We start from the raw sequence: 22231 nt of genomic DNA on the forward strand, positions 1-22231 counted from the left end.
TTTTTTCACGCCCAAGCTCTGACTTCCAGACATGAATGTGACCTGTACTAGTTTAAAGAGACCCACACTTTCCCACTGAGATTAGCATGTGTGCAGGTTCTGTGTGGCTTGCCTTCTCTGTATTGGAGAGAGCAGCATTGGAGAGGAGGGTGGGGTTCTCTATGAAGGGAGTCTGAGTTCTCTCTTCTGCCTGTGTCTGTGACAGCATGAGGCCATGGACCCTGAACCCAGCTTTCAGAACAGTGAGCTAAGTTGGCAGCTTCCTTCCTAAGGTAACTCAGCCCCGGGGAACTAGTGATGCTGTAGAGAACAGGCCGAGACACGGTGGGAATTGCTCACCAAGGGCCTGGTTTGTTTCTTGCCAGACAGAATTTCTGAGCTGAAACCCAAAACCTGCCTGCTGATCTCCTTGAAGGAAATCAGGCAGAAACCAAAATGTCCATGGTAACTTTCTCCAATTGGTCTCATTTCTGGGAATCTATTTCAAGGAAAAAAAATACAAAAAAGGGGGAAGCCAAAACATAAAGATGTTTATTGAAGCTCTATTTATAGCGAAAATAAAATATATATAAACAAACATTCAACAAGAAAATGCCATGCAGCCATTTGAAAGTAAGATTCCACATCAACATTGAAAAACATCAAGAAAAAAAGTAGAGTAGAAGCCAAGTATACATTTACAACCTTGTCAAAGAGAAAAAAAAGCAAGAAAAAGTGCCCATGAGCAAACCTGCTTAGTCGAGCTTTCCCCATCTGCTCAAGGATCACACAGCATCTCTGCTATCCCAACCCTCCCAAAAGCCTGGTGGAAGAAACGGCCTGAACAATCCTTAGGAGTGGAAACCCAGGCCAAGCCTCCTGGCTACTCTTGGAGATATGCAGGACAGACAGACCCTGCATTCAGACGACCCTTCTAGATAGGTATGACAGAGACACCATAGGCAACTCCTCAGGCCACAAGGCACTGCCAGGCAGCCAACACTCAGACCACCAGTAGCCCTATTGGCCGCTGGTCCCAGCCCTTGGGTCACCTGTCAAGTGTTTGCAAACATCTCCTTTAAACCCCAGGTTCTTCCAGGATTCCCCCAGCTGTCTCCCTCCTTTCCAGACTTCTTTCTTCTGGACTGTGGCATTGATAAGTCCTTGCTGGTCCTTCTGCCACCTAACCAGGATGCTGATCTGTTTCCTGCTCTGGTCTCAAGATATCGGCTGTTTGTGGAAGTCAACTAGACAACTTCATTTTCGCCTAACTTATCTTTGATCTTCAGCCAAACTCCCTCTGCCCTTGGGTCCCAGGCCCTAGTTAACACCCACAGGAGAGATACTTTAGAAATCCACTCCCCAGAACCCCTGACACTATCTGCACCCACTTCAGCCCAAGGAGGACTGTGAGCTGTCACATCAGGGGAAAGGAGCCGCAAGGACAAAAGGACATTATGACGGTGCTTTTTTTTTTTTTCCGTTTTTCTTTTTGCACAAAAACAGTCCATTTATTCAAGTGTTCTCCAGCACAAGTACATTAGAAAGGAGCTTTATTATATTCTTCTGGGCACAAAAAGAAAGTGATGAAAGTGGAACTGACGGACTCTCTACACCTGCTGTACGCATTGACCTTTTTAATATTTCTTCAACAGCTATGTCACAAGCATCACGTACACAGAGATACAACGGGACACCAGGCGGGGCAGCAAGCTGTGTGCAGCCCCCACACCCTTCCTGGGCTGTCCCAGAACCAGACTGTGAAATGTACATTATTACTGTCAATAAATAGAGAAGCAACCCTAACAAAAAATACAGTGGTAGAAGGAAGCCGGGACCAGGAAAAACAAATGACAATTTTTAAAAAAAAGATTAGGAAAAGAGAGAGATAGGAAGAGGAACGGAAAGAGGACCAAGGGGGGCTGGGGGAAGGTTCTGGAAGGTCCTGCACTTAGCTGCGTGGAATGTGGAGTAAAAGCGCTCTGCCACCGGGGTCAAAGCGAAATCGTCTGTAACAGTAAAAGTTATTACCAAATCAGCTACGGAGTTTATTTTGTAGTATGAATACATGATTTCCCACAAGTAAGCACCCGCTACTTCGATGCCTCAGCTAAAACACGTGAAATCGCTCACTTAGTTTTCAAGTACAAAGTTAAAATGCCTTTTTAATAATAATATATCAGAGTAAAATAATAGTCTCTTTTAAACTCCACTACAAGAAAACAAAACAGAACATCATTGTCCAGACAGCAGACTTAATTTAACAATATATATTTTTAATAAAATGTGTTTAGCACCGTGTTGAGTCATCTCCTCCCTCTGCGTATTCTATGGAATTTCAGCTTTTCGTTATTGTTGTTTCTGTAGAATTCTAGGGCCAGGCAATCAAATTAGTCTGTAAAATGGGACGAGGTGAGACTTTAGACCACTGCTCACACCCTCAGGCTTGGGGCTGGGTAGTTTAGGAGGCCACAATGGAGCTCATTCTAATATGGGAGCCAGTTACTGGAGTTCCTGGTGTCCCCTAGAGAAGCTATGAGTCCCACCAGCAAAGGGCCTTCCATATATCTCCATTTTGGCCTGCTTCTTGGTCTCAATACTAATACTCCAGTGTCTGGGCTAGAGACTTGTCTCCAACCAAAGGCCAACCTTAGCTATATCTTGGAAGCCTGCAAGGACAAGGCCTTTCCTCCTAAAGACCTCGGCTTTCACACAAACATACAAGAGCTCACAATGACCCCTGAGTCCTTTCCTTAAGAGTTCTTCCGCCCGAGCACTGTTCCTAGTGCTGATACTGACTGGATGGGACAGGATCAATCAGAAGGGCCACCAACTCCACTTCATGGGGTGACAAGCTTCAGCTGTTCTCTGCCAAGTAGACAAGTCAGCGCTACCACCTCATCACAAGCACTGGAAGCAGGCAAGTGCCAAACTGAGATCCAAACACAGGCCTGCCTGGAAACTCAGCTGCAATGGTCACACAGACCCAGCTCATAGCCAGGGCTCCTACAGTGACAGTTCCTGAAGACCGTGCAGTGCCGTAACAGCACTGCACCAACCAGAAAGGCCCAGGAATTTGCTTCTACTCTCTGGACACGCTGTATAGTAAAGAACAGAGAAACCAACAATCCGTATCTTCCTATAAGCACATTTCTTATAAGTGGCTCAGCCTAACTCCAATTCCTAAACGAGCATGTGATGAGCGCAGCATCCCCAGGACGGAGATGCTATTGGGGAGGGTGGATGCCGTCGATGCTGGCCTGCAAGGGCCGCTAACTCCACCTGTTGCTCTTGCATTCACACTTTAGTCACTTTCCAAAAGCCACAGGGATCTTTATGCCAGCAGATCTCTCTACCTGCTGCCACACCCAGCCCGGCCACAAAAGTGACTCAGTCCAGGAGGCTCTTTAGGGGACTTTTGCTTTCTAATAGCAGAGCAACGGCCTACTGCAGGCTCCCAGGCTTACTGGGTCCTATGGAGAGGAATTAGCACCAGCTTGGGACCCTGCTGGTATATGTGCCTCCTCAGGAGGCCTTGGTTCCGTGACCCTGGCGCTAGCACCAGCTACCTCCCTTGGGCAAGGGCCACAGATCTTCGGCATGAGGCTTCACACAGCACCTGCTGAGGGGTGGCTGTCACTCAGTCCCCAGCACCTAAGTTTCTAGGGAAAATAAGCCTATTCTTTGGAAAGGAAAGCCCACAGGGAACCTTGGGGATCCTCCCATGACCTGCCTCCAGCTTCAGTTCCACCTACAATGAGCTAGCTCCTGGATGCACTGCAATCCTCACCCCCAACCTCCTCTCAGCTACCACAGCATCCTAGCAGCTCTCCTTGGAGGTGACCCTAGAAGTCCCACGGGGTAAAGATGAACAAGCTAGCAATCCCAAAGACCCCACAAGAAGACATTGGGGCTAACTCCACTGGTGCCTATGCACTATAGTAAGACTAAGCCCACAGACTGGGCTGGAAGGAAAGCTAGTGAAGACTACCAGATGCCCCACGAGGAATCCATTAGGAAACTTGTCAGGTCAGGATTGGTCAGCCACCTGGAAGCCTCTACTGAGTCCCTTGAGAATGCCATATCCTTTGACACCCAGGCTCCTCCTCCTGAGCCCTCACACTAACCCCCAGACATCGGGGAGCACCAGGCCCAGCTGAGGTGGCACAGGGCTCCTGGGAAAGGCTAACTTCTTCACATAAGCAGTGGGCAGAGGTGGGAGAAGGTCCTTGAAGACAGTCCTGACAGGAGCCGGGAAGACCTTGCCTTTGTAGAGGGGGAGGGAGCACCTTGGACTGCCTAAAGCAGCCTTCCTCCCCTCCAGTCCTCCTGCATGGTGCTGGTGGACTCCAGATCAAAATGGAGCCCTGCTGGAGCAAGGGAGGACATCACATTTAGTACAGAGACTCCAAGAGGGCAAGCATCCCCCTCTCCTGGATGTTCCAGCCCCATAGTCACTACCTGCCACGGCAGGGAAAACTAGCTGTAATCTTAAAACTCTCCAGAGAAAATGAGCAGAGGTGGGCAGGACTACACAGCCCAAGAGGTGTGACAAGCCACCAGCTAAGCTTAGTCCTGAGCAGTGAGCAAGGGGCCAAAGCCTCTGTTTAGTTTTACCACTGATCACTGATTTGCTTTACTCCAAAAGTGAGATTCACTGTCCCATTTTAATTTTTTAAATATTTTATTTTCCCAATGGAAGACCAATGGCCAAGACAGATTTCAATTCGACTTTGGCTGGGGAGAATAGGTAGGGGGAGTTGAGGGCTGACTGGTGCCTAGAGTTGCAGGTCAGTAACCACAGGCTGCTAACAGAAGTCTTTGACATCACCAGGGGCAAAGGGAATAGAACACAGACCTGCTAGAGGAAGCACCTGCTTGGTGATCAAACCTCCTTTTCCTGACTTCAGCACCTAGCAACTTCTGGGATCGAGTCTACCTGTCATCAGGGCAACAGATGTACCAGAGCTGCACAGCCGACTCCGGCGTCCTGATCCTGGGGAGAAGTGTGCTGGGGGCTCCCTGGTGTGCATCCAGACAGAAATAGGTTCCTGTGCATGTGTTAGACTGTTTGTGGGTCTGTCTGCGGGAGGGACCCAGGCTCAACACAGAGCCTGCTCTCTCCAATCCCCACGGTGTATATTTCTTATACATGACCCTATCTATGTATTTATACAGGGCCTATCATAGGCCCCATCTTTCTAGGGATGCGGTCTTGGGACCATGTGCTTGACAGCACACCTCCCAGCCTCTGCTGGTCCCAGGAGGTGCCGTCCCCCCTCCCATTATAAAATATATATCTCTATATGCCACATATCTACACTCCATCCATCCAGGCAAGCCCTCACCCTGGGGCCAACAACACCTTCCCTTCCCACTGACAATGCCAGGCTGCCTGCCCTGGGTAGGAAGCAGAACAAAGTGCGAGCACAGGGGCCCCAGGTGAAGCTGACTCCCGGTAAGAGCACAGCTATCAGACCAAACACTAGAAAAGAAACACACGCCACTCCAACCACACACACAAGGAGGGAGGCTGCCCCGGCCTCCCTCCAGCCCTGACACACCGGACTCACGAGGAGGGGAAGAAGAAGAGAAGAGAGACTGGCCCGGAGGGTGGGCCTCGAACTCCCTGGCTGCCTAGCTTGTTGCTGTACTGCCCAGTGGCCCACCTGGCCTGAGGGGTCGGAGCCAGGGCACCAGAGCCACTGGTCCTTAAAAAAAGCACCTGCCACCCCCCTGCACCTTGGTTTGAAACCTAAAGGGAAGGGTGTTGGGTTTTTGTTTTCTCAAAGAAAATCTTAAAACAAACAATTATAGCCAGAACCATAAGAATAATTATAATAAAGGTGTCATCAGCCTCCCAAGTATGAAACTGCAGTCTTTAGAGATGACCAAAAACATCACATTCCAGGACCAGAGCTGCCATGTGCACAGGGGATGGTGGGGGCCTCATAAAAGAACACACAAAAGGCAACTTAGACAGAAAGCACCAGTACATTTTGTATGTTTTTTTATTTGCTCCAGGTGGGGTTAATGGCGGGTCACTTCCCCTCACTCTGGATTATCTCTGATCCCACAAGGGGCCTTCAATGTGGCTGACGGATTCAAAATCAGGGACAATGTTTTCTCAAGCCATTTTTCTGAGGCAGTCATTTCAGATTCATATTCAAAGGTTATTGCACGCGAGTCTGGATAAATTCCACACTCGGCTTCCCCAGGTTCTGATCACCTCAGCTAAGCCCCTTTTTGGCAGAAGCTAGGCATGGAGCAGGGTGGGGATGGGGTAATATGGTTCCTCCTTTGGTTTGTTAAAAACCAAGAGGGAAGATGACACCCTCTCCGTCTCCTCCCTTCTCTGCTTCCCTCTCCCCATCCTGGGCTGAAACCCTTTGCACAGAGGGCCAGGTGGAAGCTGATGTTTTTGCTCATCTCGCTGTTTTGAAAGCACCATTATGAAGTCGGGATGTACAGTAGTTAACAGTACCTTTTATATATATATTTCATATCTATCATATATATATAAACTGTAAACAAGAGGTAACAGCGGCTTCTAGAAACTGGTTTTCTTCAAGGTTTCCTGTGTGGTAGGCACCTGAAATACTGTAGAAAAGTGTCTGGTGTGGTGTTCTCAGCGCCCTGCTGCTAGTTGGGTTCTGTTTTGCATGACCAGGAATGGTGCTGTTGAGACTGCTCGGGGCTGGGAGAGGAGACTCTGCCTCCGAGGGTCTCTGTTCTGTTCCTGTTTGTGCTCCTATCTGATCAGGCTAGAGACAACCAAAGAGATATATAGAAAAGGAAAAAAAAAAAACCAAAAAAAAAAAACCCCAATATTTAAAGTTTTTATAGACTTTTCCCTCTCTCCCTTTCCTCTCCACGGTGTTACTATTTTTTGTTGTTACTGATTTTGCTGCAATAACTCTCTCGTTTCAGTCACAGCAAGAAACAAAAACCCAAACAAACAGAAAACCCCTCTGAAAAAGAGTAGAAAACAAAAGGTCCGCCTCCTAGGATTGGAGGGGAAAGGGGGGAGGGGCCTATTCTGCTCGTTAGATAGGACTGAAGATTAACATTGAAAACTCAAGAGATGATGTCCAACCCCTTTGCAAGGCCAAGCCCTCCGGCATTTCCTCCTCTGTGGTTTGCTTTAAATTCCTTTTTCTCTTCTGGGTGCTGAACTTCTCTCCGTCCTCTCGTTCTTGGTGTTTTATTGTGTTTTGTTTTTTTTGTTTGTTTGTTTGTTTAACTTTGTTACCATCACTACTTCAGTTTGCCCCCATGTCCCTTACACACAAGCAAAATATTCCTTCAGCGGAGCGAAGAGGTGGCGGATGACCGGCACGCTCCACGATCGGCCCAGCAGTCTCTGCCTCGCCAAGCGGCTCATGTTGGAGACGTCTGTGTAGTGGACGGGGAAGCCAAACACCCTGAGGGAGGAAAGGCAGAGAGGCTGAGTGAGTGTGATGGTGAATGTTAGCTTACTCTTGTAATTCCTGTCATGGCTGCCCCGATCTTTATGGCAATTCAGCTCTGTGCCAGGCTCTCTGTGGATATAAAGATAGGTAGTATAATCCCAGCTTTGAGGTTCACACTCACCAGAAACAAAGACAGGACTTAAGAACAAACAAAACCCCCAGACCTCTGACATGCCTCTTGGATGTGCTCCACAGGTTCCCTGCACCCGAGATCTGCAGGGTGCAGACAGCCTGAGTCCGAATACAATCCAATTCATCCCTAAACACCTCTTCTGAGAAGAGAGGGGCTCTGCATTGCTTTGGTGAGTTCAGGGATCCCTGTTGCTCAGGGTGTCTGTGAGAACAGCAATTGTCTGTCTAAATCCTACTCAGACCCAAGGAGAAGCCCACCCAGCTGCGTGCCATCTGGTGCCATTCATAGGCATCTACCTATACTGGCTTTTAAGACACACACATAATACCTATTATCCAAGTCCAGGAGGCCATGGACTATGTTAAGGGGTTCTAGTGAGCTCTTTGGGTGATTCCATGACCCTTCTGAATAGGGACCAGCCATGGAATGTGCAGGTTTCTCCCCAGAGCATGCTATGCTGGGAAATGCTTGTTAAAATTCACTCACGCTGGGCAGTGGTGGCGCACACCTTTAATCCCAGCATTTGGGAGGCAGAGGCAGGCAGATTTCTGAGTTCAAGGCCAGCCTGGTCTACAGAGTAAGTTCCAGGACAGCCAGAGAAACCCTGACTCAAAAAAACAAAAACAAAAATCACTCACAAGGGATCTGGGGGAAATGTGGATATGGCAGCCAACACAGAGCCTTCCTTCCAACCCAGCTCTGATCAGATGCAAGCACCCAGCATGCTACCTTTCCATTTCAGTGCACCAGAGGATGTCCTCCTTCTCGTTCATGAAGACGGGGAAATGCTGGTCTTTGCCCTGCTTTATGGAGTTTGACCTGGTGGTAATGGTCCTCACTTTGCTGAACTAGAAGATGAAGAGGCAGCGGAATGAGCGGCATCACTTGTTGACAAATGACTGGCTGGTCTCTGCTTCCCTTCCCACTCAGAGGACACTTGGGCATTCTTGTTCCAATCAGGCTAACAGAACTAGAGGCAGCAGTTGTGGCTAGCTTGCCCCTAAAGTCTTCCAAGCCTGTTACTCTCCCAGGGAGAGCAACTTCCAGGCAGAAGGATGTTAATAACTCAGCAGCTCAAAGGCCCACTGTAGGGATCTGCAGAAAGTCCAGAAAGCTAGACTGTGTAGGTGGAGCCTAACATCTGAATGCTCAGGTGAGAATCCTCCAGAGAGAAACTACTTCAGAGGAGCCCTCCCTCCATGCTACAGGCTTGTAGTCCTAGCCAAACAGGAACAAAACAAAAGTGTTCTTTTTGAAGAACCATATTATTAGTTTAAGAGAAAAACTCCAGAAGAGGCAAACTGTAAATCTCAGCAGCCGCCTGGAGGAGGATGAAGGAGAGATGGGAAAGGCAATGCATGCAGATCAGACACATGGCAGACAAGCATCCACATATGAGGAGGGAGGCTTTAGAGATAAAGAAGCCCAAAGTTTCAAAAAACATACACTTGAGTTCTAGTCAGCATTCAAAAGAAAGAAGCAGAAAAGAGAGAGAAGTCAGAACGTGGGGAGACCCAGACAACTCTCATAGGGACTGAGCTGAGACCTGGGACACCCAACTTAAAAGCACTGAGGCTAGAGAGATGGGTCAGAGATTGAGGACACTGGTCCAATTCCCAGTACCCACACAGAGTTTTGCAACTGTCTTTAACTCCAGTCCCAGGAGATTTTATATCCTTTTCTGGCCTCTTCAGGTAAGCATACATATGGTGCAGAGAATACGCAGCAAAATGCCCATACACGTACACCAACAAAAGCCTCTGCACTTCCCAAAACCTAATTAAAGACCCTACTGTGCCTACCCAGGGTGGGATGGACGAAGCACCTCAGGAGAGGTGCTTGGCCCATTCCCTAGCCAACTGGCTCTATGATCCCACCCCACCCCGCTGTCCCAGGTGCTGGGGCTCACCTTGGCTATCCTGCCATGTTCCAGGCACTCCTGCAGCTCCAACTTATCGTTCACAGTGGATGCCAATGGCCTAGAACGCAGAGACACCGTGGAAGCAGAGCAAGGAAAGCCCTGTCCAGGTACAACCCCTGGCAGCCACAGGACTTCAGGGAGGATCAAAAGCCCATACCCTAGATAGACACACACAGCATAGCCCTCTGCATACCATGCCTGCCCATAAGCAACCAAGTAAGTCTTAATCCTTACAGGCAAATTTAAAGGGGGTTTCAAAAACACATATCAGGCAGCTAATGCCTACCCAGGGGCAAAAAGTACATAAGCAACCTGTATCTTGATTTCTGGTGGTTTGTCTTAGGGGTGGTTTGTTCCAGGGGTGGGTATACTAGCCGAAGCTGATTGGAACATAAACCTTAAAAAGGCACCCTTTATTAGAAAACAAAAACAAAATACAAAACAAACAAAACAAAACAAAAAATCCCTCCTGTTTCTGCAGGAAAGCCCAGTATCAGGGAGGTGGAGGTAAAAATGTTATAAATTTGAGGCCAAAAGCTAAAGTTTTATGTTGCTGTATATCTCAGGGCAGCCTGGGGGAAGTGAAGTCCACTTTTGAGACTGTCCTTTCTGTGGTTAAGGGACAGCGGAGTGCATCATACCAACACTCAAGAAGGGAAAGGGAGCATTGAGGACTCCCACATTTGAAGCCAGACTAAACTATACAGTGAGACCCTGTCCCAGACACTAGGCTGGGGTTGTAGCTCAGAATCCATCCTTACTGTGTGCAAAAAAGAACAGGCTAATAACTCTGCAGCATCCACTTTTCCGAGGAAGCAAAAAAGCGTGTCAGAGCAGCAGCCCTTTGGCAAAGGCAGTCCTGGCTGGACACTTAGGGTGGTTTCCCTCCTTGGGCTGTCTGTCCTGCCTACAGCCATGTAGCCCCTCCTCCCATACCCCTCATGCCAGGAACCCTCACCAACCTGTTCATGCCAGGAAGGTTACCCCAGAAGTAACGGGCCCTGTGTGCAGCAGACACTTCTTTGGCGTCAATCATCACGGGGTTAGACTGTAAAACAGGAGATGGTTTCAAGATGACCAAAGAGGAAGTATTAACTAAATACTGCTGGGTAACTGGGCTGGTCAAGAGCCTCAGCTCCCTAGAGGAACTTCCTTCTTAGGAAGCCATACACTGGAATAACCTGAAGACCCAAACTAAATACATCCCATATGTGCTTGCTAGAACATTCTAGATAGACCAGCACAATCCAACTGAACTTTCGGTAATGACAGGAGCAGTTATTATTCCAGTAGCACTATGGGTGACTCCTGTGTGCTTAAAATGAGGTTCATTCTTGTAAGACTAGCCACAAGGCTGTTGACTACATAAGACCTTAGCAGAGAAAGCCTGATGCCCTGCTTGTGTGCTGTGCCATCCACATTTACGACCTGCGGTTATTACTAAGCATGGGCTGATGGGACCATAAGCTGACAGTCCGCCACAAGAATGCCTTGGGCAGCAGCAATCCCCTGGGTATGGCTTGTGCTTGGCTCAGTGCTAAACTAGGGCTCACATAACAGGAAATGAAAGCAAAGATAAGCCATGATTTTTATCTTAGGTATCACAAAACGCCCATGAGGGTGCCAGAGAGTGAGCATAGACCATTCTGGTCAGAGAAAACTGACTTTGGAGCTCTCCACATTAGAGCTGGACTGGCCCCAGCCTATCTGTTTGGTGATGACCACTACACCTCTTGGAACAAGAGCACTTTCTTCCTAGGTGAGCCTCTAGCACTGCTTCCTCTCTACCTGGGAAGACTTCCTCAAGCTGCGCCTGGCAAAGAGAAGCCACCAGTCCCCAGCTCCAATCCCCCAGCTCCGCAGTGCAGACAAGACAGGGATGAAGCAGCAGTCCCAGGTAGAAGCCATTAGTGAGCTGGCCAAACCAAGGTCGCAGTTTATACCTCAAGAAATCGCGAGATGTCCCTCTTGTCACTAACGCCCATGGCCACCACATTCTCAAAGAGCCAGAAGAAGGGGCGGTCATCTCCCTCCTTGGGCCGCGCATCATGCAGGAGGCGGTAGAACTCAAAGAAGAGGCGGCCAGTGCCCTCTGAGAGATTGGAAGGAAGAAAAAGCCATTAGCTGGGGTTGTCTGCTTCGAACAGCGGTGAGGCCTGGGCATGGGCAGGATGAAGGGAAAGGGCCACGGGAAGAGCTGCCGGGGCAGAAATATCCAAAGCAGATTCCTAAGACCTAAGTGCAGAAAGTATCAGGCTCAGAAAGCAGAGGAGCGAGGAGGGCACCTACCGTAAAGTCCCTTGCGTGCAGGGTTGACGATGGAGAGGTCATTGCAGGGACTGCCTCCAATCACCAGATCGAATGGGCCCCACTCCTGGATCTGGGAGGACAAAGGTAATGTGATGGGCCTGCTGTCCAGGGACATAGGCGAAGGGAAATCTGTGAGTCTAAGAGTCAGAAGATAAGCCTAGAGAATCTCTAGGCTTATAACAGACCCAGCAAGGAGCCTAGGAGGTGCCAAGTCCCCGTACCCCCCCTCAAAAAAAAAAAAAAAAGTAGCCTTCCCTGAGGTGGGAAGGAATTAATTGTGGTATCATGTGATTGTCCCTCAGGGATTGCAGAGCTGAAACTGCCAGCACTCCCTAAACCCCTTGAAATGGAGACTGGCAGAAGAACTTCCCAGAAGCACTGAGATGACAGGAAGCCTTCTCCAATCCAGAACACACCACAGACAGTCCTGAAACCACGGGCCGCCTTCAGGCCCTCTAGGCAAGAGTTCCATGTTCTACCTTCACTTGTCAAATCCCCATTTCCAATCTGCTCATCACCCTGAGAAGCCACAGAAGTAAACTGGAAAATGAGAAAGGAAGGAAGGGAGGGAAGGAGAGAGGGAAGGAGGGAGGAAGGGAGGGAGGGAGGGAGGGAGGGAGGAAGGAAGGAAGGAAGGAAGGAAGGAAGGAAGGAAGGAAGGAAGACAGGCCAGGAGAGGGCGAGAAGGAACAAATGGGCGGAACGGAAGGAGTGGATGACAGTGTCCCCAAGAGCTGAGGACACTGGGGGAAGACATCCCTGTGCGCACGGACATACATGCTTCTGTGTGACGCTGCGGACGTCCCCGACGTACATGATCTTTCCCTGGTGCCGCACCATGCCCACTGTGATGGAGTCCTCACACACCTCGGAGGCAATGTAGCGGTCCACTTGGATGCCCAGGTCCTTCAGCACCAGGAGCCCTGTGCCAGTCAGCAGAGGGCAAGCACTGTCACCAGAGCCATCAACCTCATCCGTGGTCTTAAGAGTTAACTTGCCAGCTGCCAACAGGGGGCCACCTTGCCCATGTGACACTCCCAGCATCTTTTCTCAAATCAAAGCAGATCAGCACAGACAAGCACTGGGACTGCTTCAGCTTTGCCAAAGGTGGCCAAAGCCAGGAAAGAACCAAAGCAACAGATGGGTTCAGGTCCAGAGAGGTGGCCTTTTCACATGACACAGCAGATGGTATCTGCTCTAAGGCATCACCACTGGCCCAGCTCCCCCAGCAGCCCCTTAGAACCAGCCCTCTGTGGCCAGGCACCCAGCCTCTGTATCCTTCAACCAGTTTATTTCCGGCTTTGGATTGTGAATGTCAAGCCTGGGTCCCTTCATCAACTTCTCTCAATTAGCTATGACAACCTATGCTGCCTATGGATCCAGGAAAGCAGTACCACACCCAGGGAGGGACAGTGACACCATTCCCACTGCTCTCAATAGCTAGCTCCCCAGGGAGCCTCTATAATCTTGGGTGTAACAGCATTGACTGTTTTATTTTTTTGGACGGGGCCTCACTACATAGCCTCAGCTGGCTAGATGTAGACCAGGGTGGCCTCAAACTCAAGAGATCCACCTGCCTCTGCCTCCTGAGTTCTGGGATTAAAGGTGTGTACACCATGTCCATCTCTAACAAGCAATACTCATTCATTTGTTGTTTTATTTTTGAGACATAACCCAGGGAGGCCTTGAATTCTGTAGCCTAAGAGGAATGAACTCCTGACCTTCTGTCTAAGTACTAGAATATATGTGTTATATGTCTTTCTTTTTCTTTTCTTTTCTTTTTTTTTTTTTTTGAGACAGGGGTTTCACTGTGTACCCCTAGCTGTCCTAGAACTTGCTCTGTAGACCAGGCTGGCCTCAAACTCAAGAGATCCACTAGCCACTTCCTCCCAAGTGCTGGGATTAAAGGCGTGCGCCACCATCGCCCGGCTCTTGCCTAGTTCTCAATCATTCAGTTTGATCAGCTATATAAACTTATTAGCTGTACTTTCCCAAGAAAAGCAGGCCAGTCCCTCAGGACCCATGCCAGTCCCTCAGGACCCATGCCACTCACCTGTAGCAATTCCATCAAAGAGAGACAGCACCCGGATGGGCTTCCTCTTCTCAGCTGGCACGGGTGGGTAAACCTTCGGGGGGTCCTAAGTAGTGAACACCATTGATCAGGTTCATGCTGGGACTGCCCCTAGCTCCCCATCCTGTGTTAGCCCCTCCAGCTAAGGACTACAGGGCGTCCAGATGGAGCTGCACAGGTCACACACAGCTCAGTCCCTCCTGCAACCTGCCCAGGCCTCACTGCCTACTCAAGGGCTCTCATGGAGAGCTAGTCTCAGAAAGGTGTGAGACGACAGCCTAGACCCAGCACTCACAAATTCCTGGTCATGGTTATTGGCAAAGAACATCTGGAGCCGAGAAGGCCAGTCTTCCCGTCTCCGCAGCAGCCCATAGGTGCCTTTGTGCCCACACATGTAGCAGTTCCAGGGGTCTTCCTTAATGGCTGCCTGGGCAGCTCCTGGCCCCACCAAGAGATCCACACACTCGACACAAAAGCACCTGGAAGAAAGCCCAGTGAAGACAGGACTGACTCTCGGACCTGAACGGCTGAAGTCCAGCAGTAGGCAGGAGTGCAGGCTGTAGCAGCACGGGTCCAGAGCGCATCGGGTGGAGCAGGCAGCGAGGACCCAGCATGCAGCTCTGTGGGTCTCTGTGGGTCTGTCTCTGTGGGTCTGTCTCTGTGGGTCTGTCTCTGTGGGTCGGGGTCTCACCTGCAGCAGTTGTTGTTTCCACACATGAGCACTTCACGCCCCCCACAGCAGATGGTGCAATAGGACTGGTACCCATCGTCATCATACTGGTAAGCACACTCCAAGAAGCAGTTCTAGGGAGAATGTGAAGGTTCAGCAGAGCCAAGTGAAGACAGGTTCTGAATCCAAGGACATGGGAACTCATCTACTGTCGGCTTGCCTGACCTGCCTCTGCCACCCACCCTTCACCCATGTGTTAAGTCCTACTCCTGCCGACGTGAGGCCAAGACTCAAGTATGAAAGGTTCTTTCATGATGTAAATCAGAACAAGCCTCAATCTTTGGAGTTTAAGTGCTTGCAAGAGTTCACACCACATCCAGGTGATGGTTCCCAATGCCAAGAAATAAGGAAGGGGTCACCTCTTTAGGTGGGTTGTTTCCCTACCTTACAGTTCTGGCACATTCCACCAATGAAGAGTGGGTGCTCCAGGGTGACATTGAGGCTCCCACATGAGATACAAATGTCTGTAAAGTAACAGGATGCCATGAGCATCCATTCCCTGGAATTCCCGGACACCTGAAGCCTGAGCCCAGCTAAAACAGGATCTACCAAAGTGGGTGTCAAAAAGGCAGCCAACACCGAGAATTCACTTCCATAATCTCAGCATTTGAGAGGCTGAGAAAATCAAAGATCAGCCTGCACTAAAGAGTGAGTCCATGGCACACTCAGTGAGACTCTGCCCCAAGACAAAGCAAAAATAAGCAAAGAGCTGTGAAGAGAGATGGCTCGAGCGAGCATTAGGGTCCAAGTTCAGATCCACACAGTCACATCAAGCAGCCAGGAAAGTCGCACCAACTGGACTCAACAGGATATTGGGGGGAGGGGGGGTGTTGGCAGGCGAAGGTAAGAAAGAAGCATGTTGCAGTAAGTCCAATGCGAGTCACAGGGAGAAGTTGGGGTAGGCATTATCAAGAGACACTGTATACAAATATGAAAAATTTAAAGTTTAAAAAACAAACAAACAAACAAACAAAACAGGTGTCAGGTGGTGGCTGCCCATGTATCTAATCCCAGGCAGGAAAATGTCCCTGTGAGTTTGAGGCTAGCCTGGTCTACAGACTGAGTTCCAGAACAGCCAAGGTTAGGAGGAAGAGGAAGAGGAGGAGGAGGAAGCCATCAGGCATGGCAGTACGCCTGTGACCCAGTGCTGAGGAGGGTATTAGATTGCTGGACTCTTGGAGCTCACTGCCCATCCAGCTTAGGTGAACTTTCTAAGCTCCAGGTTCAGCGAGACTCTGTCTCACAAAATAAGGTGGAAAGCAATTGAGGATGACCCGACACCAGCCGATGCCCTCCAGACCAATGCACCCACACGTGCATGAGCACTCACTCCCAGACACCCCACATATCTTTACAGGCAGCAGTTGGTTCCCTATCTCTGAAGCTCACCATCTTTAAGCTACTCCACCACCCAAGTGCAGGGCTCCATGAGGACAAAACCCATGCAAGCCCACCCAATCCCCAGGCGACACTTACCCTCGATGTTTCGGCACTTCTGGCGCACCTCATACACGAGCCGCTCTGCAGAGGATGCAAGCCCACGTTAGAACGTTGCCCAGATGGCCCAGCATGGGCACCCAGGTGATGTCCACCCCTCAGAGCCCCCAACCCTCTCTCCAGAGCCAGGCTCCTACCTCGTGTGCGCTCATCAATAATCTCCTTGACCTTGGGTTTCTCTGTTGTGCTCTTTCTGGGTTTCTTGGCTGGTGGGGGCGGAGCGTAAGCAGCTGCCTCAGGCTCCACCCACATGTCGGTGTAAACTTCCTTGTAAGGATTCTTCTCCTCTGCACCAGGAAGGCAGGTGACCACACCAGTTACAGACTGATAATAGCACAGCACCCACAGTGGGGCACCACATTGCCCCAGTGGCTTCCCAACCCCCAGTTCTGAGATTCTGGTGAGCCAATGGACAACAGGGTAGCACACACCCTTGGGGTAACAGAAGGAAGCCCCACATGCCATTTCTATTCCTCCTGACTGACTGTAGGGGCTCTGCGGCTCACCAAGTGTGGCTTTCCCAGTCCCAGCTGCACTGGACCAGAGCACAGTTACCTTCTGGTGGCTCCAGGCCCTTAGGACCTGAGGGCTGGAAGCCACCAAGGGCCCATTCAATCATCTGCTTGTTTTGCACCTCCACAGCCTTGCCAGTGTCACTTTCGTCACTGTCATGGCAAGCTGGAAACAGCTTCCCTGCACGGCTGCTGGCCACCTAGAAGGGAAGAAAAGTAGGGACAGGTTAGAAGAGAAGGGAAGCCCAACTCAGAGTGGCAGAGGTGGGCAGGCAGTAGGTAGATCAGCAGGAGGGAGCCTGAAGAAGGGCCTCAGGCTTGGCTAACACAGCTCCATCGTCCAGGGATCCTGGTAGCCCCACCAGTAAAACTCCCTGGAGCTGCTGGGGACATGCTCACCTGGAGGACTTCGTAGATGGCTTTGCGGTACATGGGCTGCTTGTTGTAGGTGGCCTGGTGGAACGCACTGCAGAAGGAGCTCAGAGGCATGAGCTTCTCGACACACACCTAGGGACCAAGCCACCCTCAGTTGGTTCCTTCCACGGGACACATTCTGACTCCAGTCCTGCATGGCCTGGCACTCACTACGTAGCTAAGGTTGGTCTTGAACTTGTGATCTTCCAGCTTCAGCAGGGATTACTATACCCAGTTGTCCCCTATATAGCTAAGCCACATGCCTTGTAACTGTTATGCATGAGGGACATTAAGAGTCACTGAACCCTGGGCTGGAGAGATGGCTCAGAGGTTAAGAGCACTGATTGCTCTTCCAGAGGTCCTGAGTTCAATTCTCAGCAACCACATGGTGGCTCACAACCATCTGTAATGGAATCTGGTGCCCTCTACTGGCCTGCCATTGTACATGCAGGCAGCATGCTGTATACATAATAATAATAAAAAAAAGAGTCACTGAACCCTTGCAGGACCAGATGCATTGACAAATACGACAAATAGTACCAGAGGAGCCCAGATCGAGAGTGGGAAACATACATATGAAGGGCTCTAGCAGCTGATAGGCCACCAGGCTTTCTGCTCAGCTCAATGATGGCTAGCTATGGCTTCTTCCACTGATCCCACACTTGGGGCAAATGGAGTGCATTTTTACTGCCCTTATTCCAGGTGGCACCCAGCAGAATCTAGGCCATAGGACCAAGACCCCTTATTCTCTTCCCAGACCAACCTCCTAACCCCAAGTCCAACTCACCACTGAGAACTTGCCGTCTCCGAACCACATGACCCAGCGAGTGCCTTCAGCTGCTCGGCTCCGGCCTGTCATCCACCAAGACACAATTCGGCCTGGCCACCAGGAGAAGCCCCGAAGTTTCCCCCACACCAGCTCTCCAATGCCAAAGCCCCGGCCATCCTGGAGCAAAATTCAATACACAGCAGTCCTAAGTGCCGACCACCCTGACACCTCCCAGAGCTCGACCCTCTAGCCTTGAGCATCTGAGGGACAGTATGAGCCACATGAGAACATCAGGCGACAAAGCCAAGCCAGGAGCTGATACTCTGGACGTAGCCAGTACGAGCTGGCAGGAGGAGGAAGGAGGGTCAGGCAGCCAAAGAGCACAGGAGAGTCAGGCAAGGCAGCTAAGAAACAACCGCTTACCTCATACTCGGGTTCATCATCGGCTGCTTTGGTAGCATTCTTGTCCCCAGCATCAGCCCCTACTGGCTCAGGGGTGGTGGCCACAGTAGGAGATGCAGGGTCCGTGGGCTGCTGCACAGCAGGAGGGCTGGCCTCCTCCACCTTCTGAGACTCCCCAGAGGTCTGGTTTTCTTCCACAGCATTCATTACTGCAATCACCTTGGCTTTCTTCTCAGCCTGGGGAAATGGGGACAGGAAGTCATCTTGACCCCTCCAAGAATGAGCAAGGCTACGCGAGATACTCAGGAACCTTCAATACACCAGTGGTCTGGAGAGGGCACCCTTACCAACCCAAGCAGCTCACCGTGTAAATAAAAACAGCTGAAGCTGGAAGGCTACCCAGCTCTCCTTCTTGCCTCCGAGGAAACCGCCCTCTTGGCCCTGGATCTACCCTCTGACTTTTTGAGGCCAAATCTCACATAACCCAGACTGGTCTCAAACTTGCTATGTTGCTTAGGATGGTCCTGAACTCTTGGTCCTCCTGCCTCTACATTTTTTTTTTTAAGATTTATTTCTTTTATATATTGGAATACACTGTCACTGTCTTCAGTCATGCCAGAAGAGGGCATCAGAACCCATTACAGATGGTTGTGAGCCACCATGTGGTTGCTGGGAATTGAACTCAGGACTTCTGGAAGAGCAGTCAGTGCTCTTAATTGCTGAGCCATCTCTCCTGCCCCTGCCTCTACTTCTTTTTTTTTTTTTCCTAGTGTAAGAGGTTTATTGGGCTAAAAGGAAGAGTGAAAGGCCAAATTCAAGTGGGGACATGAGGAAGAGAAGGAGATAGATAGGCAGACAGAGAAGAGAGAAAGGGGAGAAAGCCTGCCTCTACTTCTTACATCCTAGGATTACAGGCATATATCACAAGCGCTGGTTTCTCAAATATTAATTGTGCACCACTGTTCAGGCAAAGATCTAGACAAGATTCTTCCCACCGAAGAAACCAAGCTTTGCTGGTTTTCCTTTCAGTTTTTTTTTTGGCAATCAAATCCTTCCCACCTAGTTTCTAGGTGATTTGGAGGACATCTCTGACCGTGTGACATAAGGCTCTATGAATGCTGTTCCCATGCAGACGCCACTTTAAGTTCAACACTGTGCAGCCAGCACACTGTGTGCTGTCACACGTGCTCAGTTTGCTCAGCACACTGGGTTAGAAGCTGTCTCTGCCATTCTGCCAACAACAAGCTACTCTCACTTCTCTCTCACTGAAAGGTCCCACCCTTTCCCTCTACCACACTCTCGAGACAAAGGACCGTGAGCCGAATTCCTTCTCAAAACCTGCTCAAAGCCAGGCATTTGAGAGGCAAAGGCAGGTGGATCTCTGTGAGTGTGAGGCCAGTCTGGTGTACACAGTGAGGTCCAAGATGGCCAGTTACATAAGACAGACCTTGACTTAAAAAAAAAGCAAACAGAAATAAAACAAACCTCTGCTCAAGGATCCCTATGAAGTGCAGACTTGATACCAAGTTCTGGGGACCATACAATTCACCTCCATCTAGGGCACATGTCCTCCAAAACTCAAGGCTCTGCACTACTCTTCACTCTGTCAGTGGGGACAGAGAGCAGGTCGGCTTCTTTGTGTAGCCCTGGCTGTTCTGGAACTTACTCAGTAGACCTGTGTCTGCCTCCCTCTGGATTGCTGGGATTAAAGGCATGCATCCTTTACACCTGACCCAACCTTTGACCCTGGAGCCTTGTGCACACCCTCACATGTGCTTGACCAAAGCTGCCTCCACTTCATTTTCTACACACTTCTTTCCCCAAGAACCTGGAGCTATGAAAGTTAACTCACTCTAAAGACTAAACGTTCATGCCACGGGGGTCGGGGAGTGCAAATACGTAAATGTAACTCTTTAAAAATATTTTTTTAGTGATGAGAAAACAACTTGGAGCCAAGTATAGTATATACACCTATAATCTCAGCACAGGCAGAACTGTTCATTGGGAGGCCAACCTGGGCTACCTTGAAATCCCTCTTTAAAAAAAAAAAAAAGAAGACAGACAGCTAGCTGGGAGCTTCAGAACCAATCAGATCACTCACGTGCATGGTAACTGAAAAGCAGCAGACTGGCTTGTGAGTAGCTCAGACCTAAAACATCTGCACTGTAGGGTTTCTGGTCAGTTTTCTTGACCAGATTAAGAACCTGAAACATATGTATCAAGAATTCCAAGGATGCTGGCCTGGGCTGTCAATGCACGCTGGCTAGGCGTGTGCAAAGCTGTGCACAGGGTCACCTTTAAGGTGAGTGAGTAATCAAGTACCATCTTACTCCAGTCCTCATGGTTTTGCCTCAGGGCAACAACCCAACTCCTTGTGATCCCTAAAACACAGAGGGTGGTAATTTTAAGTGCTTGCTATTGGTTCAACAAATCCCAAATGGAATGATCCAGCTGGGGAAGCTAGCTCAAGGCTAGGAAAGAATGCAGGGCAATTACTCCACTTTCTCCAGCCCCACCTTCACCTGGCCAGGGCTTGCCTTCCCCTTCCTTGCACCAATAAGCTATCACCTCCCCCAAAGAGGTACACCAAGGATGGCTTTGGAATGAGTCCTTTCTCTTGGAAGCTACCTCCTCTTCTGGAGTCATCTGCTGATGCTACACACAGAGATACACCCCTGCCCAGATGTTGCCTCTCTCCTCCCATCATGCCTTCTAGAACTTCTGACAACCACACCAGATCCAACTTAGGCAGCTGCCTCCAATGACCCAGAGACCCTGCATTGCGGCTCCTCAGCTAGCACGAGGCATGCAGCTGGCAGAGGAAAGGGCCTGCTACCATTTCCATAGCAAGGAGTAGCTGGTAGGCAAAGGCTCCTTCCCAGGCTGCCAGGTCTCTAAGAGAATCGTGCCTGCCACCACCCTTATTATTACTCCCCCACAGCTCCTTTGTCTTTCTCCTCACCCTTCACCACAGTTCGTGAAAATTCTTCTCCCACAACTTCCCCAGTTTGTCAGATGTTGCTGCTGATAGCTGCTTTACCATCCCCAACTCACCAGCACAGAACATGTGCCCAGCACAGCTTGGGCTGGCAAAGGAGGAAAGGGGCCTCCCCCAGGACCGGCACAGTAGAGGGGGTTAGCAGCAGGAGGCCAGAGGAAAGGAGAAGAAGGGACAGCGCGGACGGTGGGGGAGGGGCTCATTAGAATAGTCAGCCTGGCAGTACAACCACCCTCCTTCCCACGTTCACTACCTCTACTCCCCAAGCAGACAATGGGAAGGGAAGGGTTAACTAGAGGCTCTAGCATCTGGTCTCTAAGCCCTGAAACTGGGCAGGGTCCAAGAGGGGCACAACACCATCCCCCAATACCCATAGCGCAAGAAAGCCACTTGGCCTAGAGTTCCTCCAGCCCAAGAAAGCCGCTGGTAACTCTACAGTCTACAGCTTCTCTGTCCAGTTCCACCTCAGGCAGCTGTACCCGCAGCACCTCTCTCGGCGACTCCCATTCCAAAGGTCAGAGGTCTGATTGCCTCTGCCGCCAAACCCACGCGGCTCTGGGCTATCCCAGTGTCACAAAACATCAGGCTACCCTCCACGACTCTGAGGGTCCCACTACTCCCTACCATAGCTCACTACTTTTCTGGTTGCTGGCCTAGTGATACAGGAATATTGGGGTGTATTATGGGAGGAAACTGTCTCTCTCCAGAGGCCTAGAGTTGGTAGGGCCTTGAGGCCAACATGGTCCCCCAAGAATGCACACAGGTCACCAGGAACTGCCAGGCACCCATCAAGCCACCAGGACAGCCCAGGCTGCTTCCAACCCAACTCTAGTCTTCTACTGTCTTCAGCCGGGACGTCTGCTCCCAGCCTGTGGTAACCGCTGTCCGGGCTGATCTTTCTGTCCCCTGAGCATGCCAGGTGACAATTGAGACCAGCGACGAGTGAGGCCTTGAAGCTCCTAAACTCCAGTGAGTGGGGTGACCCAAATCAGCACAGCACCCCCGGAACTCAGTTGGGCCGGA

General features: G+C 50.2%; 1 protein-coding gene across 1 annotated transcript in view; it reads right to left on the reverse strand.

Annotated features, from left to right (window-relative positions):
- Positions 1-508: 508 nt before the first annotated feature.
- Positions 509-22231, reverse strand: part of Dnmt3a (DNA methyltransferase 3 alpha) — a 75873-nt gene continuing 54150 nt past the window's right edge. Inside the window, exons 7-23 of the mRNA XM_028778081.1 lie at positions 18232-18447; positions 17827-17985; positions 17025-17132; positions 16669-16825; positions 16251-16400; positions 16093-16137; positions 15001-15080; positions 14578-14690; positions 14182-14365; positions 13869-13953; positions 12593-12738; positions 11795-11885; positions 11449-11597; positions 10468-10553; positions 9494-9563; positions 8314-8432; positions 509-7403 (exon numbers count right to left, since the gene is read on the reverse strand). Coding sequence (XP_028633914.1) covers positions 7262-7403; positions 8314-8432; positions 9494-9563; positions 10468-10553; positions 11449-11597; positions 11795-11885; positions 12593-12738; positions 13869-13953; positions 14182-14365; positions 14578-14690; positions 15001-15080; positions 16093-16137; positions 16251-16400; positions 16669-16825; positions 17025-17132; positions 17827-17985; positions 18232-18447 — 2100 coding nt within the window. The 3' untranslated portion in view covers positions 509-7261. The remainder of the gene's footprint in view (positions 7404-8313; positions 8433-9493; positions 9564-10467; positions 10554-11448; positions 11598-11794; positions 11886-12592; positions 12739-13868; positions 13954-14181; positions 14366-14577; positions 14691-15000; positions 15081-16092; positions 16138-16250; positions 16401-16668; positions 16826-17024; positions 17133-17826; positions 17986-18231; positions 18448-22231) is intronic.

The sequence above is a fragment of the Grammomys surdaster genome, unplaced genomic scaffold, assembly GCF_004785775.1.
Source record: "Grammomys surdaster isolate TR1022 unplaced genomic scaffold, NIH_TR_1.0 324, whole genome shotgun sequence".
Lineage (NCBI taxonomy): Eukaryota > Metazoa > Chordata > Mammalia > Rodentia > Muridae > Grammomys > Grammomys surdaster.